Source organism: Musca vetustissima, unplaced genomic scaffold (genome assembly GCF_032173495.1).
Source record: "Musca vetustissima isolate MV318-11 ecotype Yass unplaced genomic scaffold, APGP_CSIRO_Mvet_v1 utg13374, whole genome shotgun sequence".
In the NCBI taxonomy this organism is placed as follows: domain Eukaryota; kingdom Metazoa; phylum Arthropoda; class Insecta; order Diptera; family Muscidae; genus Musca; species Musca vetustissima.
This window is the reverse complement of record NW_026877330.1, coordinates 99361-116585: the sequence shown is the minus strand read 5'-3', so window position 1 is coordinate 116585 and position 17225 is coordinate 99361. Positions and strand designations below refer to the sequence as shown.

Genomic DNA, 17225 nt, shown 5'->3' with positions numbered 1-17225 from the left:
ATGACCTAACCAACGTAGTCGCTGCAGCTCGATCCATCTGAGTACATCGATGTCCGAGAATATCTGGTACAACTCATAGTTGGTGGTGGTCTTGCTTTTGAGTTGCTTACTCAGACCATAGTAGCATCTGTTGGCCAACACTATTCGCCTCCGGATTTCAAAGCTGATGTTATTAGTTTTGTTTATGGCGGTACCAAGGGATATAAAATCTTTGATTACCTCGAATTTGTAGTTTTCAAGTTTCACAGTTGGTCCGGTCTACAGGACGTTTTGCGCATTGATACCATCAGCTTGGTGTTTTCGCCATTTACTGTCAGTCCCACTTTGTCAGACTCCTCAATTCGTTCAAGAGTGGCTGCTACCGACGCAATGTTTGACCCATTTTGTCGATGTTTTCGGCGTAGGCGAGTACCATGCTGTTTGGAGTACAGAGTCCCATTTCTGTTCACATTTGCATTTCGTATGGCCTTTTCCAGCAGGATATTTTCAACAGGTCACACAACAAACTGTCACTCGTTTCCACGACAGAGGGGTCTACGATCCGAAACGACCCGAGTGTTATTCGGCCAACGTCTGTCATCTCAGCCCATTGTGTAAAAACAATAGAGCTGCTACAACAAAACTGTCACCTTGTCTGAATCCTCGTTCCTCACCACATGTAGCTGGAGTTATGGACACGCCGTTACCGAAGTTATAGTACGTTTACATTGTACGTCATTTTGTTAACTCGGTGGGTTTCAATTGTAAATTCCTTTACATATATGTCATAAAATAGGTTAACCCGGTAAAAAGTTCTAATGTATATGCCGTTTAAATGTCATTTTTTACCAATTGGTCCATATAGAGACTTTAGGACCTTATAAAGTCCATTTGGTCTGTATAGATACCACATATCTTTACAAAAACCAAATGGTTTGTATAGAGACCACCACTCTCATTATATACCCCCATTAAATTAAAATCGTATAGTCTAAAGCCTCGCGATGTTTATCGCTACAAAACGAATTAGAAAGCACTGACAACATCCATTATCGATCTTTAAAACCCTAACCATCTGGCAGCGTTGTTGTGTTTGTTTTTTATGAGTGAAGCAACAACAACGCGTCCGCGGCTCCTGGTAAATAAACAAATCCGAAATGAGTGAATTAATTAAAATTTTCCAAAAATTAAGCGAATATTTTGTACAAGGCCTAGTGTGGGAAGAAATTGAAGATATATTTGAACAATTTCAAAGAAATAAAAACGCCACAGAAGCTCCTGCGCAAAATGAACATCTCCGGAAATTGTTGAACATTCCTTTGGTTCAGCGTTGTGTAGTCGATGAACAAATCGTATCAAATCTTCGAGATTTATGTGTGGCCATACGAACATTACGCGGTGATTCCGTTGGGAGTTATGATAATACATTTGATTGTTGGGATCAAGTTGTGAAGGTGGCACCACGAGATGGTTACCTGGCATTTATATACACCTTGGCTGGTCTAATACAAATCGATCCGAACTCGTCGCAATATATTAAGTTATCTTTGTTGGCGGTAAATGCATATTTTCTTACGCTTACCATACCGGGAGCAAAAGGGTTTCACATCTTCGAAGAAGAGCTAATAAATCACTGTCTGCAAGTATTTGGACTCATAGAACGTCTACAAAATCCAGATGTTATTAGTCGAATGTCTCGCCATGAACCCATCCAAATATGGCTACAATTTTCAACATTTTGTGATGACCTGAAGTTGGTGTTGCGTTATGTCCACTTTAAGGATTATCAAACGGCCCGAAATGGTATCCTAAAGAAGTTAATTGATATTCAGTACGTGAATCATGAACGGGGATATGCAAATATGTGTAAGTATTGTGAATTTATTATTATTAAAAAATATGTACCTATTGATTTTTAATATAATTTTAGAATATGAATAGTCTCGCTCAGAAAAATTCTAAGAACTTTGCAGAGTATCAGACGATAATTTAAGCAATTGAAACCCTTGGTTCCTTTTGAGAATATCTCCGTCCGTTTGTTAATGTTAAATTGTAAACAAAGTACAGGTCGCATTTTATAGTCCGATTCGGATGAAATTTGACACAATTCACTTATTTGGCCCGAAGAATAACCCTATTGAATTTAGAGTGAAGTGGTGAAGGGTATCATATATCAATCAAATTCAATAATGTTTTGCCATTGAAAAAATATATTTTTTAAAATCCACGTTTTTTGGCTCTTGCTGAAATATTTTGTTAGAAAATCCACGCCTGTTTAACTCTTAAAAAAAAATACTTTTCAAAATCCATGGTTTTTTAGCCCTCAAAATATATCTAGGCATTATTGACCCTTGAAAATATATATTATTTTAACACCAATGATTGCTTAGCCATTCAAACAATATACTATTCCAGGAAATACAAATTAAAATACATTTTTTTTTGTAAAAAATCCCAATCATTTATTTTGTAATACCAAAACTTTTAACATTTCTAATGTTTTTTAAGCTATAATAATATTTTTTCGTAAAGTAAGGCCTTTGGCCATAGCATACCCAATTAAATTAAATTCTACCCAAGTTATCATCATTTAACCCATTGCTCTCTTCATAAATATATCTTTAATTTGTGGTAAATTATTAGTCAATTGTAGACCCAAACTTCTGAGCAAGACAACAGGACTAAATGTTGTCGTATACAGTGTATGTAAACCATGTATGCCAACAATAATTGGAACATTCTTCGTTAAAGCTCGTTGTTCGTATTTCGTAAGATATTGCATATCACCCAATTTGGCACCCGAGTATACACCCTCGGCTAATGCCTCAACCAAAAATGAGACATCACTGAAACCAAGATTGACACCCTGCCCTGCCAAGGGGTGGACACGATGTGCAGCATCTCCTATTAAGGCAGCTCCAGGGCGTACATACGACGATGCATGCAAGAATCCCAATGGAAATGTTGCCCTTGATTTGTCCATAACACCAGCTACACGTGGTGGATATTGGCGTAGGGTATTAGTGTTCTGACCCAACATCGAGTTGAGAACATCCAAAGCTTTTACAGCAACATCACTTTTTGGGAATTCTTTGCAAAATGCTTCATTCAAAGCATCCACAAATTGTTCTGGAGACATGCTCAACAACTCTTTTGCATGTGGTACAGTGGTACTCCATACCAGGGAACTTAATTTATCGGTTAGAGGTAGAAGAGCAACAGGTCCTGTGGGTATAAAACGTTGCCATGCCACAGAGTTATCACCGGACTCACTCAATTCTAATGTGGCAACCAAACCCATACGTTTATAATCCATGGAGAATACATCGACATCCATTTCTTTACGCACCAACGAATTGGCACCATCTGCTCCGACCAATAATTCACATGAAAACTTCTCGCCACCTTGTAATGTTACCTCGGAACATGACTTGCCTGTTTTGGAGGGTAACTTCACATCAGCTATTCTCGATAGATTACGTACCATAACATTTGGTGCATTTTCATTCAATTGATTATAAATCGAATCCAACATTAAATCATTTTCCACAATGCAGGCAACATCATCGGCAAAGTGTTCATGTTGGAAATTTATCAAAGCATCACTATTGGCATCCCAAACTTGCATTTGTTTAACCGGCTTAACACGGGCATTTGTCATTCGCTCCCAAATACCAATCGATTCGAATAGGGCAATGGTTTTCTTGTTGATTGCCGATACACGATTGCCATAGGGTTTGCTGACATCGAAACCTTTAAATGGTGGTGCTCCTTCCAACAGGAGTACCTTTTTGTCAGCCAATGTTTTATTTTTTGAGAGAGCAGCAGCCAAAGCGGTACCCACCAGGCCACCTCCACCAATGATTATATCATAATGTTCGGTAGCTGTATGCGAGCTGCTCTGATTCTCATTTAATCGTACAGTTACACTTAGGTTTCTGGTTACCACCGTTTGTATGCGATTTGGTTTAAAATTTCGTAGATTTTTTATTAAAATCATCCTGACTTGTCGATCTGCGGCGGTCTATTTGTTCGTCGTTATGAATATTTGACGTTTAGCATATTTCACAATTTGTTATTCTCTCCCTCTCTTAGAATTTTACTACAAATCTCTCTTTCAGTGTTGGTAAATTCCGTTATTAGAGATGGCAAGTGAAAAAAAATACTACGTAGGGTACACACTTTAGAACAGATGAAAAGATTTTATTATTTTATAATTGCCTATTAAATACTATTAAAATTAAATATTTTAGAAATTTATAGTACGTTTACATTTAACCGGATTTTGTTAACCCAGTGGGTTTCAATTGTCAATTCCTTTGCATATATGTCAAATAAATCCTCATAAAGTAGGTTAACCCGGTAAAAAGTTCTAATGTATGTCTTGATTTAGATTAGGCGAGTTTACTTGCGGCAAGTCTTTGTTTGTAGGAGAGAGGGGCAAGGGGAATAGAAATGAAAAAAAAAATTGCTCGTACCGACAATTTTCTGGCAATTCGTTTTGTGTATTTCGTATTTGTTGACATTTTATATAGATTTAAATGTGAAAAAAAAAACAAATAGAAAAATATTTTGGAAACCGAATTGCCTTGTATAAACGCATGAAGCAAGTTCAAAAGAGAACGACAAGAATTGCCGCAAGTAAACTCGTCTAATCTAAATCAAGACTATATGCCGTTTTAGTTAGAAGAACGTAGTTGGAAAAAAATTGGTCTCGAAGTATTTTAGTTTTTATTACCCTCGAAAAAATCCTTTTAAAATCGGAGCTTGTTTGAAATTCGAAAAAAATATTTGTTCCAAAAGCCGAGCTGAAAAAGATTTCCAGTCGCGTCGGTCATTTGTGTAACTGTTCCAATTTGAAATGCCATGTTTCGAAATCTTGTCATCCACTTCCATCGGATTCGTGGCCTTCCCCTTCTTAGTGAAGAATCAGTTGGTTCACTTTTAAAAAAACTTTTGAGCTGGAGCATCCTAATCCATTCTCACAACATATCCTACCCTATGTCGCAGCGCTATACGTCTGACTATGTCGATTTCCGAGAATAGATGGTACAAATCATGGTTCATTCTTTCGGAGAATTTTTCTCTCAAACACACCAAGAGCTGCCTTATCTGCTTGCACAAGTACCCATGCTTCACATCGAGGCAACAGCACGGGTGGTATCAGTGCCTTGTAGAGTGTGAGTTTGGTCTGGCGAGAGGTGGCCTTTTTTTTAATTGCTTACTCAGACCACACTATTCTTCTCCGGATTTCAAAAATGATGTTATTAGTTTTTTATGACGGTACTGAGGTATATAAAATCGTTCAGCACCTCGATGCTGTAGTTTTCCACCCATTCTCACAACATATCCTACCCAATGTCGCAGCGCTATACGTCTGACTATGTCGATTTCCGAGAATAGATGGTACAAATCATGCTTCATTCTTTCGGAGAATTTTTCTCTCAAACACACCAAGAGCTGCCTTATCTGCTTGCACAAGTACCCATGCTTCACATCGAGACAACAGCAGGGGTGGTATCAGTGCCTTGTAGAGAGTGAGTTTGGTCTGGCGAGAGGTGGCCTTTTTTTAATTGCTTACCCAGACCACACTATTCTTCTCCGGATTTCAAAAATGATGTTATTAGTTTTTTATGGCGGTACTGAGGTATATAAAATCGTTCACCACCTTGAAGCTGTAGTTTTCTAGTTCCATAGTTGGTCCGAGTCCACTGGACGTCTTGCGCTTTGATACCATCAGCTTGGTCTTCTCGTCATTTACTGCCAGTCCCAATTTGGCAGACTCCTTCTCATTTTGTTCAAAAGTGTTACCGCTCGCAATGTTCGACCCCTTATCTCGATGTCATCGGCGTCGGCGAGTGCCATTTCTGTTCACATTTGTATGTCCTATGATGTTCTCCAGCAGGATGTTAAAAATGTCACCTTGTCTGTATCCTCGTTCGGTATTGAACGCCTCTCAGAGGTCCTTTCTCCATTAACTGTGCCCCTTAAAGTTATCCTGCATAGCCTATCGAATGCGGATTCATAGTCGACGAACAGGTGGACAAAAGGTCACACGACAAACTGCCACCTTGTCTGAATCCTCGTTCGGTATTGAACGCCTCCCATAGGTCCTTTCCCATTTTAGTTCGAAAGTCTTAAACACTAAATGAATGCTTGCGGCTATCACCACATGATCAATATATTATGTCTTGTCACATTACACAGAACGCCTCAAAGTTCCGATAAAGATGACATATGGGTGGTTTGATTGAGTCATCAATTGTTAGACCTGTAGATTGAGATCCTCGTCTAGCCAATTCGTCTGCTCTTTCATTACCCATGATGTCACGGTGTCCTGGTACCCAACCCAGCCGATAGCTATAAATAAGTTCTTCCAAAGCTGTTCTACATTTAAGGACGGCCTCAGATTTGATGCAACAGGATTTGATGGCATTAAGAACCGCTTGACTATCTACAAAGATAGTCACCGGCTAAACGATTTCTGCATCCAGACTTTTTATCAATTCCGCTGCCTTCCAAATCGCAATGATTTCAGTTTGGAAAACACTACAGCCTTCCCAGATGACCATCTAGAGGAGGGTTACTTCGGTTCCAGTCGTCTCTACTAGGAATAACGACATCTACATCGTCAAATCTCAGGACTGGTGCTATGTAGAGGCTTAGTTTTACGCGTTGGTCCAATGTCATACCTGGTTCGTCTAAGATACAACCATGCCCAAAGCTACAACTTCGCCAAAGATTTTTTTCATGCAGCCTTAGGGCACTACGTGCGGCCTGACACTTAATGCTGAGGCCCAGAGGCCTTAAGTTCAGCATTGCGTTCAGAGCTGCTTGTGGCGTGCTCCTCATGTTTCTTCATGGAGTCTGAATTTTCCGACGATGGGCCCAAAATTATGTTCCTTTCCGATTTTTGCATTAAAATCTCTTAGCAGAATTTTAACACCATGGTCAGGGCAGCTTTCATATGCTGTTTCTAGACCAAATATGACTATGGTCTGTTCATCTTTTTTTCGTTGCTTTTTCATAGTAGGAGGGGTTTCCGAGTATTGGCAACTACCCGATGTCTCAACCCATTTTTCTATAGTTCTTATGGGTGGACTCACGGCATATAGTTGCTCACTATTTCAACGGATGATGAGAGTGACACCGCGGGGGGTCAGAATCCACAATTGAAATGAAAGAGGGACCAAGATACATCTTCTACTTTATTAAAAAAAAATACAATAAATATTTGAGAGAAGTATATAAGAATTGTGGTAAAAACCGCCCATAGTAAATTTTTCAAATGACCCCCACCAGAACTGACAAAAAAATGTACAACATATGTGTTTTGTTTTTGTACCACTCTATCAGCATTTCTCATCCCTAACTAACTTCCAACGATAACACTTGTTATCGGTTTGTGTGTGTGTGTGTGTGTAAGTGAACAAAACAACAACATAAACAAAGGAACGAAAGAAAAAACACTCTTGTGGCAACATTGTTTCATCGAAATCATCAAAAGGAAAACAAAAATATCCAAAGAACGTAATTACGAAGAGAACGAAGAGCTAGCGAAGACGACATCTTTTCCATTTTGTAATTAAATTTTGAATTTTCAACCAAAATGTCGGAAATCAAGTCCATGGAACATGCCACCTTGAAGGTTCCCTACGAAGTGATTAACAAAAAATTTCGTGTTGCTCAAAAATCGGTCGACAGGGAGGTTGATCAAATTCAGAACTACTCCAAGGAAGTTGAAAAGGCTTTAATGCATCGTCCCGTAATCTCCGACGTCAGCAAACTGGTGGGCAATGTCGTACAACGTCTTCAGGTACTCAAACGCAAATCGGACGAGGCCATTGGCGATGAGCTGAATGCCAGTTTCATTTGCAAACGAAAATTGGAACATTTAAAAGAAATTGTTCAACGCGACAGCAATACCAGTGAAGAGGTGTGGCAGGCATCTATTGACCAATGGAAACGCGTACGTATGGATCGTATGGTTATTGAGCACTTGCTGCGTATGGGCTACTATGAGACGGCCGAACGTCTGGCAAATTATTCCGACATTCGCCATTTGACAAATTTAGATATTTTCCATACCTCAAGGGAGGTCGAAGAAGATTTGGCTGCTCACAAGACAACAAAATGTATTCTCTGGTGCTTGGACAACAAATCGAAATTGAGGAAAATTAATTCGAACATTGAATTTGATTTACGTGTACAAGAATTTGTTGAACTGATACGTAAAAATCAGCGCACCGAAGCTGTAGTTCATGCCCGTAAATATTTTCCAGCATTTGAAAAGACTCAGATCAAGGAGATTTGTGAATGTATGGCCTTGTTGGCCTATCAACCAGATACCACAATTGAACCCTATCGCAGTCTGTTCGACATCAATCGTTGGAACAATCTCGTTCTCAAATTTCGTAATGAAAACTATAGACTATTTCAGCTATCCTCACAATCCTTGCTCAGTATTGCCGTACAGGCTGGCCTGTCATCGTTGAAAACTCCCCACTGCTACTCGTTCAATTGCAAGAATCTAAATTGTCCCGTTTGTCAAGAAGATTTTAATCGCATTGCCAAGACCTTGCCCTATTCGCATTGTGTACAGAGTCGTTTAATTTGTCGCATCACTGGTCTGCCATTGAATGAACACAATTTGCCGATGATGTTGCCGAATGGCCAAATCTTTGGCCAGTTAGCTATACCCGAAATAACCAAAGAGAATGGAACCGTTTTGTGTCCGATAACGAATACGAAATTTACTAATCCTAAAATTGAAAAAGTTTTCGTCATGTAAATTTTTTTGTTTAGTAGAATTTGAGATTTTATTATTTTTTGAAAAACCTATCTTAATTGATAAAATTGCCATCAATTTTGTTCGAACAACACATATATTTATATATAGTATATTACTAACATACACACAAACACACCCTTAGAATGTAATGCGAACCTAAACTCTACTAATATCTTACTTCATGATGAATTAATAATAAGAATAAGAACATAAGAATTTAATTTTATTTTGAAATAAAGAGAAATATAGACAAAATTGTGGATTTTTTTTGGGGACCATAACAGGCCTGAGATTTTAAAGAAGACTTTTTTGGGGACCATCTCATGCGTGGGTTTTTAAAGAAGAATTTTAGAGACCATCACTGTCCTGGCATTTTTAAAGAACATGTTTTTGGTTACCATCACAGGCCTGGGATTTTTAAAGAAGACGTTTTGGGAACCATCACAAGCTTGGATTTTTAAAGAAGACTTTTTGGCGACCATCACTGGCTTGGGATTTTTAAAGAATATTTTTTGAGGACCATCACTGTCCTGGCATTTTTAAAGAACATGTTTTTGGGAATTTCATCACAGGCCTTATATTATGATTTTTAAAATTAAGACTTTTTGGGAACCATCACAAGCTTGGATTTTTAAAGAAGACTTTTTTGGGGACCATCACAGGCCTGGTATTTTTAAAGAAGACTTTTTTAGAGACCAACACAGGCGTGGATTTTTAACACTAGATTGCCGAAGGCAGTCATTTTGACCGCTTTTCAATTTCAAGTACAAAAACAATTGTGTATATTATGACCCAGCTTTTTAAAATTTGGTGACTTTTTGTACCACATAGAACTACTTTTATTAATCATAGTAGCTGCTTCCTCCCCTCTTCCATTCCCCGTATTCACATGTGCTATACCTATATTGCCTAAAAGCGGTCATTTTGACCTTTTGTGAAATATTAAATAATCAAACTACTTTTATTATTGTATAAAGTAAATTTCTTATATGACCAGATCAGTACAACAACATCGAAACCCGTTTGCTACTCTAGTAACACAAACGAACATACAAATCGGGAAAAATAAATTTTATTCGATTCGATTTCACTCTTCGATTTCACTCTTAGAGTAAAGACTTCCTCTTTTTGGAACATTTCGTCCGCGCTCTTATTTTTCAAAAGGGGAAACTCGAGAGCCCTACCACCGAAATCAAATAATAACAACGTTTTGTATGATTGTAAATAATGTAAAAAATATTAAAAAATTAGTTTAAAAATTTTTCTTTACAAAATAAAAATTCTTTCAGAATGAGGTCAGTTTGACCGATTTTAGGCAATATAGGTATATACAAAATTCCCGTCTTTCTAGTGTTAAAGAAGACTTTTAGAGACTATCACTGTCCTGGCATTTTTAAAGAACATTCTTTTGGGGACCATCACAGGCCTGGGATTTTTAAAGAAGACTTTTTTGGGGACCATCACAGGCCTGGTTTTTTAAAGAATACATTTTTGAGGACCATCACAGGCCTGGGATTTTTAAAGAAGACATTTTTGGGGACCATCACAAGCCTGGGTTTTTAATGAAGACATTTTTGAGGACCATCACAGGCCTGGGATTTTCAAAGAAGACTTTTTTGGGGACCATCACAGGCCTGGATTTTTAAAGAATACTTTTTTGGGGACCATCACAGGCCTGGATTTTTAAAGAATACTTTTTGGGGACCATCACAGGCCCGGGATTTTTAAAGAAGTCTTTTTTGGGGTCTATCACAGCCCAGGGATTTTTAAAGAAGACATTTTTGGGGACCATCACAGACCTGGGTTTTTAAATAAGACATTTTTGAGGACCATCACAGGCCTGGGATTTTCAAAGAAGACTTTTTTGGGGACCATCACAGGCTTGGATTTTTAAAGAATACTTTTTTGGGGACCATCACAGGCCTGGATTTTTAAAGAATACTTTTTTGGGGACCATCACAGGCCCGGGATTTTTAAAGAAGACTTTTTAGGGACCTTCACAGGCCTGGGATTTTTAAAGACGTCTTTTTTGGGGTCTATCACAGGCGTGAGATTTTAAAAGAGAAGTTTTTGGGGACCATCACAGGCGTGGATTTTTTGCATCCTAAATACAAAATTAAATTCCGATATAGAATACACTATTGTTTTTGCCATCTAAAATGTCTTTCTTTTTGTTTCAGATGCCGCAAATTTACACATGAAATGTTTCGAGATCTACGAGGAAATGATAAATGCCCATAATGGAGATCCCGAACAAACTCTGCTGAAACTTATGAACCTTACCGTATTCCTACATACATATTCATCAAAACCGAAATCCAATCAATCCACCGCCAATAATATAAATAGCGATTGTGAACACATATCCGATTGGTTTATAAAATCGATATCCAAATACCCCAGACTACTGGTTAAAGTATTAAAATTCTATATTGAATGTATTATTACAAATCCCGTGCGCACCTGGAAAACTGAACAAATACAAAAGGCTCTCGAATATGCAGCGAAATATGATGCTGCTCTTTTTACAAAATGCAACGAATCATGTGTTGAGTTCCTGTGCGATGCCGTCTATGCTGATGAAGTGATGATACGATCACGTGCCATTGATTTAATGTCGAAAATATTACAAATGGAATCTCAGGTGGATTGGCAAATGTTTCGTCACGAAGTATCCGATATACCACGAGAAATATATCTTATAAAGGAGTTAATAGACAGTTTGCAAGATCAAAATAATAATATAAAATTGAAATCGGTACAGGCTCTACACACAGCCTTGATTAAGGGATCTCCGAATGCAAGGAAAATTCTTACAGAATGTTTAAAATACACCGAGTTTTGTGATATGAGTGTGGTGCTGCCCGACGAACCACGTGTGGGAAAAAATGAAATACGTTTTGAAAAACCCCATGCCCAGGAGGCCAAATATTCATTTCAAGGTCATGCCGTATTACAATTATCAATCTTAAATTTACCCTCCTATGTGTATGCACATTTGTTTCAAAGCCCCCTATCGTATATAAGACGGGCAGGAATAATGTTAATGGAACAATTGGTTAAATTAAATCCTTTAATTATTTTCAATACCAATTTTGTGGAGGTAGGAACAAATTTGAATTTGTTATAATGATATTTAATAATGTAATTTTCATAATTTTCAGGAAACATCACGTTTGGTGGTGGAACCAACAGCATTGGTACGCAAACAAACGTTACTTTCTATAGATTCCATATTGGAATGTTATCCCAATTGTTATCCAGTTATATGGGTATGGTGTAAAGTTATTACACCAATGCTGCTGGATGGTGATACAAAAAATATTGAAGTTGCAATGGAGGTTAGTTTGGAAAACATGAATTTAATTTTTTTTTAAATTTGTATTATTATTATTATTTTTTGCCTTTGCAGTGTTTCCGTTGCAGAGTTTTGTCTAATCTCAAAAGTATCGAACAAACAAATAAAGCCGAACATTTTATGCCATGGGTGATTATACGCACCCTATTATCTACACAATCGCGATTCTATTTGCAAAATTGTTTTCATTTGGCATTGCAGCAGAAGATGATAAGGTATGTTGGGGAGTAATAAAATTCAGTATTATAATTATACCCTCAGTCTTATAAAAAATATAAAAATATTTTTTAGGCGTGGATTTTTTACAATACTTTTTTAGAGACTATAGCGGGCGTGGGTTTATGTGGATTTTTTACAATACTTTTTTAGAGACTATAACGGGCGTGGGTTTATGTGGATTTTTTAAAATACTTCTTTTCACAGACTATAACGGGCGTAAATTTTTTAAAATACTTATTTTCAGAGACTATAACGGGCGTAATTTTTTTAAAATACTTATTTTCAGAGAATATAAACGAGATGAAGAGTGTCTCATGAATAAAGACACCCTTCATCTCGTTTAAAAATACACCTTCAGCCTCATCTTGCCTTGTCAGTTGCTTCTCCTCTGCTGCTATGGATGGGGGGTGGTCTCCAATTATGGTATTCACGCGATATTGCTCTACTGCCTGAGCGACTGCGTCCGTGTGAATACCATTCAGACTTGCTTGGTAGGCTTCTTGATCTAGGGGTTCACGCTTCTACCATTGGACCTCTCTCTCTCTCTAGATCATGAAGATCTTTCCTGACGTGCCTGGGCGGGGGCGTCCTGGCCAAAAGACTATGGCAGGGATGTTCCCCACGATAGCACCCATGCAAGTACTGCATCGACAACATATAATTGCGCCGATGGACGCGTAAGATATTCGTCTCCTCATGAAGATGGTCCACAGGAGTCATGAGGAGACACCCTGTTCTCAGGGCAGCATTCTGGCAGGTCTGGATATTCTTCCACTGCGTATCACTAACATTCGCGAACCATACTGGCGCCGCATAGCTTACCACTGACCGGCCTTTTGCTTTATAAGATGTCAACAAGGTTTCTTTGTCAGCGCCCCAAGTGCAGCGGGCTAGCGACTTGAGGACCTTATTCCTACTTCTCAGCTTATCGCATAAAGCAGTGGCTTCCGCAGATGAGTTGAAAATTCTGTCGAACGTTACTCCCACTAGAGTCTAGTTCAAGCGAGATAGGTCTGTACTGGACAAAATTGTGTAATAAGAATGCAAGTCCCCCACCTCTGCTTCTGGTACGGTCCTTCCGCACAACGTTGTGACCATCGCAACGCGTCAAGCTACAGTTCTCGGTTAGTTCTCCTCCTTCGACTCATAAACTCTACAATTTCGCGCAGCATGAAGCAACGTAACTCCTTTCGCAGTACACCTGGATCATGTTCAGTCCAGATCAACCTCGAAAATGCACCCATTCTCCACATCCATTGCATCTCACCGAGATTAATCTATGCTGGATGCGGTTTCTGCAAACACTACAGAACCAAGGTCCGGGATTTAATTTCAATCCCGGCACGGACCAGGCGGAGCAGGCATTCCGGGATATAATGCCGCTCCCATGACAAAAATGACGCACACGTACATATAGTTGTTGAGGTGGAAGTCTCTGGTCGGAGTCCATCTCCGAGTCAATCCGGTACATAGAACCAGCCGCCGTGGGATTGGGGATAAAGACTCCCTTCAGCTTAACTATAAAAACTTCTTCAGCTCTTCTATAAAGGCTCCCTTCAGATCGTCTATGAAGACACTCTTTTAGCTGGGCTATAAAGATTATCATTTAGATGGGCTATAAAGACTCCCTTCAACTCGTCTATAAAATCTCCCCCTTCGGCTCGTCTATAATGTTTTATTTTAGCTACTATTTCACTTTGTTATTATTTTTAAGGCAAACTAAATTTCAATTCCTTCCATTTCAGTCCCCAAATGGTCGACATCGTTGAATCACATTTGCTAACCTCAAATTCAACGGAAGCCTGGATTGTGCTAAATTTCATTGCAAGTAAAATGAAAAGCCGTGAACCCGATGCTTTATTACATCACTTTATCTCACTACAATCTGTAAGATAAATATTTATTTTCGTATCTATAGATATGTATAAACTAAATCCATACTCATTCCTCCCTTCCAGTGGAATAAAGAACAAAACATGTTAATAGCCTTGGAGGTGTTGGCCAGTTGCATTAAAGATTTTTCACACACAGCATTGAATCACGCCTTCAATCATATATTAACACAAATCAAATCTGGGCAATTGTTACCAACCATAATTGGTAAAGCCTTCGATTTTTTGGTACTCATCGATAATCGTTCGAATGCAACGGGGAAGAATAAAAATACCACCTTAGAAAAAGCCTCCAACAATCAATGGATTTTAGATTTACATGGACATTTAGAAAATGAAATTATAAATGGTATACAATACTTCCCCGATAATCGTGATACATTTATGTCTCAACTATTTGCCTATTCTGAGGTGAATATACAAACCAGACTGCGGCCCAATTCAACAATAATCCTATTCCTGCACAAATACATGAGTGAATGCATTAAAATGCGTGAAAATGAAATGGATTTAGATAATGCCAGAATATTCAATTGTATTATACAAATCGCCGGACGTCTTTCGTTAAGAGATGGTTGTGTGGCCACAACAACATGTGCCCTTTATGCCAATATTCTGGCTATAAACGATCAACCGCCCATAGTTAACACGATAATTGTTTCTCTAACGGATTTATGCAAAAAACATACACAGATTGTTGAACGTATTGTGGATAGAGTTTTGCGTAAATTAAAATCGCCATATGACGTCAATCGTTTGGAGACATTTAAGTGCTTTGAAAAGTTGGTGCTACAAGATCAAATAAAACTAAGAGGTTCCATATTATTGGCTTTGCTAGCTGCCCTCTTGGATGAATGCGAGGATTTGTCCAAGAGGGCTTCGGATTTCTTTGCTGAATTTCTATCGAAGAAAAATTCTACGCTATTTCAAAAATGTCTTATCGAATGTCCTTTTGTTTTTAATGAATATAAGGTGAATATTTTATATATAGATTTATTTATTTAAATTTTATTATTTATTCTCTTTGTTTGATTTTCTCTAGAACTTTGATGGCTTGGACAGTTTTTCTGAGGCATTTATAAAATCCCCTCTAAAAGGAGAAGCACATCGTAAAAGACGCCAGATGCTCTACAAACATTTAATGGAGGATATGGATGACATCAATATGATATTATATTTTGGACAATTGAAGTTAATAGCAGGTAATATTTATAGTTATATATTCAAAGCAAACATGGTGATTATAGGAATTCGATATTATTCTCCGCAGACAATTTAAAAGGACTCCTTTTAGCTTCTCCATAAACAAAGCTTATATTCAGCTCTTCTACAAGCATTCAGATCGTTAACAAAGACTGGATTCAGCACGCCTATTGAAAATCCTTTCCAGTCGTCCAAAAAACCTCCCTTCACCTTATCTATAAAGACGCCCTTCAACTCGTACATAAATACTCCCTTTATAAGGACTTAAAAACCCCTGGTCTTTGTTAAGTCTTCCAAAAAATATTTTTAAAAATTAAAAAAAAAATCCACTATAAAAACTCGCTCGTCTATAAAGATACACTTCAACTCGTCTATAAAGATACACTTCAACTCGTCTATAAAGACTCGCTTCAGCTCGCCTATAAAGACTCTCGCTCCAGCTCGCCTATAAAGACTCTCGTTTCAGCTCTCCTATAAAGACTCTCGCTTCAGCTCGCTTATATAGACTCTCTCTTCAGCTCGCCTGTAAAGACTCTCGCTTCAGCTCGCCTATAAAGACTCTCGCTTCAGCTCGCCTATAAAGACTCTCGCTTCAGCTCGCCTATAACGACTCTCGCTTCAGCTCGCCTATAAAGATTCTCGCTTCAGCTCGCCTATAAAGACTCTCGCTTCAGCTCGTCTATAAAGACTCTCGCTTCATCTCGCCTATAAAGACTCTCGCTTCAGCTCGCCTATAAAGACTCTCGCTTCTGCTCGTTTATAAAGATTCGCTTCAGCACGCCTAGAAAGACTCGCTTCTGCTCGCATACAAATTCCCTTCAGCCAATTTCCATTGAATTTTATCACTTTTTTAGTAATCTAATTAATATTCTCTTATAATTATAATTCTCTTCTTCTTCCCTTTCCAGAAAAATCCAAATCGGATCCCTTAATAAAAGAACCCGAAGGTATAGCTCTGGTCAAAGATGTCCTTTATATTTTGAAAAAGGTATGCCAATTAACGAAAGAACAAAAACAAACGTCGGAAAATGATGGTGAAAAGAAGGAAGAAGATGAAGTGTTGGCAGAAATAAATGATTTGAATGATACGAATAATCAAGAAACTAAAAACAATGCAAATAATGCAGCAAATAAAAACATCCCTGGCAATGGTCCTGGCAGGGGTAGGCGGAAAAGGGAATTTACAATGCCCGAAGCTGTAAGTATTAATTTCAAACAATCTTAAATTTTATTTAATATCCTTTTTTAACTCTCTCTCTCTCTCTCTCTCTTTCAGATGACTCTCCTTGAAAAATCTTTAATTTTTATACCGACAATCTATCAAAATATCCATGCCCACGATACATCAATACAAGAGTCATTTGATGATTTATGTAAGGCATTATATAAAAGATTTCCAAATTTAGTTGATTATGCTCAACCTGCCGAATTTTGGAATAAATATCGTAAATCGAAAGTGATAACAGCAAAGAAAAGTGCGAAACGTAAAACACCCAAAAAGAAGAAAAAACGAAAATCCGCCGCTAATCGTGATTCAGAAAGTGAGGGTAGTGCCGAAGAAGTGGATAATGATTCGGAAAATGAAGTAGATGCGGAATCAACAAAATCCAATGATAACAGCGATACAGATGATGAAATTCTAACGGTGAAAAGAACAAAAATAATGGAAAAACAAATTGCAAATAATAAAACATATTCTCAATTATCCATGGACTATATATTTAAGCCGAACATATAAGCGGAATTCAAATAACGCCTTTGTAAATATAATAAGAAAAAACAA

At 38.0% G+C, this 17225-nt stretch overlaps 3 protein-coding genes across 3 annotated transcripts; 2 read left to right on the top strand and 1 right to left on the bottom strand.

Annotated features, from left to right (window-relative positions):
- The first annotated feature begins 1136 nt into the window (after positions 1-1136).
- Positions 1137-17180, top strand: LOC133321941 (uncharacterized). The gene is made up of 10 exons (XM_061531012.1): positions 1137-1845; positions 10951-11873; positions 11935-12111; positions 12183-12343; positions 14093-14234; positions 14306-15211; positions 15282-15441; positions 16351-16640; positions 16719-17087; positions 17169-17180. The coding sequence occupies exons 1-10, from the start codon at positions 1137-1139 to the stop codon at positions 17178-17180; spliced, it is 3849 nt and encodes a 1282-aa protein (XP_061386996.1).
- On the bottom strand, positions 2570-3979 carry LOC133321934 (ubiquinone biosynthesis monooxygenase COQ6, mitochondrial). Its single transcript, XM_061531006.1, has one exon. It carries the CDS (start codon positions 3977-3979, stop codon positions 2570-2572), a length of 1410 nt encoding a protein of 469 aa, XP_061386990.1.
- On the top strand, positions 7589-8770 carry LOC133321935 (E3 ubiquitin-protein transferase MAEA). Its single transcript, XM_061531007.1, has one exon. The coding sequence runs from the start codon at positions 7589-7591 to the stop codon at positions 8768-8770; it is 1182 nt and encodes a 393-aa protein (XP_061386991.1).
- Positions 17181-17225: the final 45 nt, after the last annotated feature.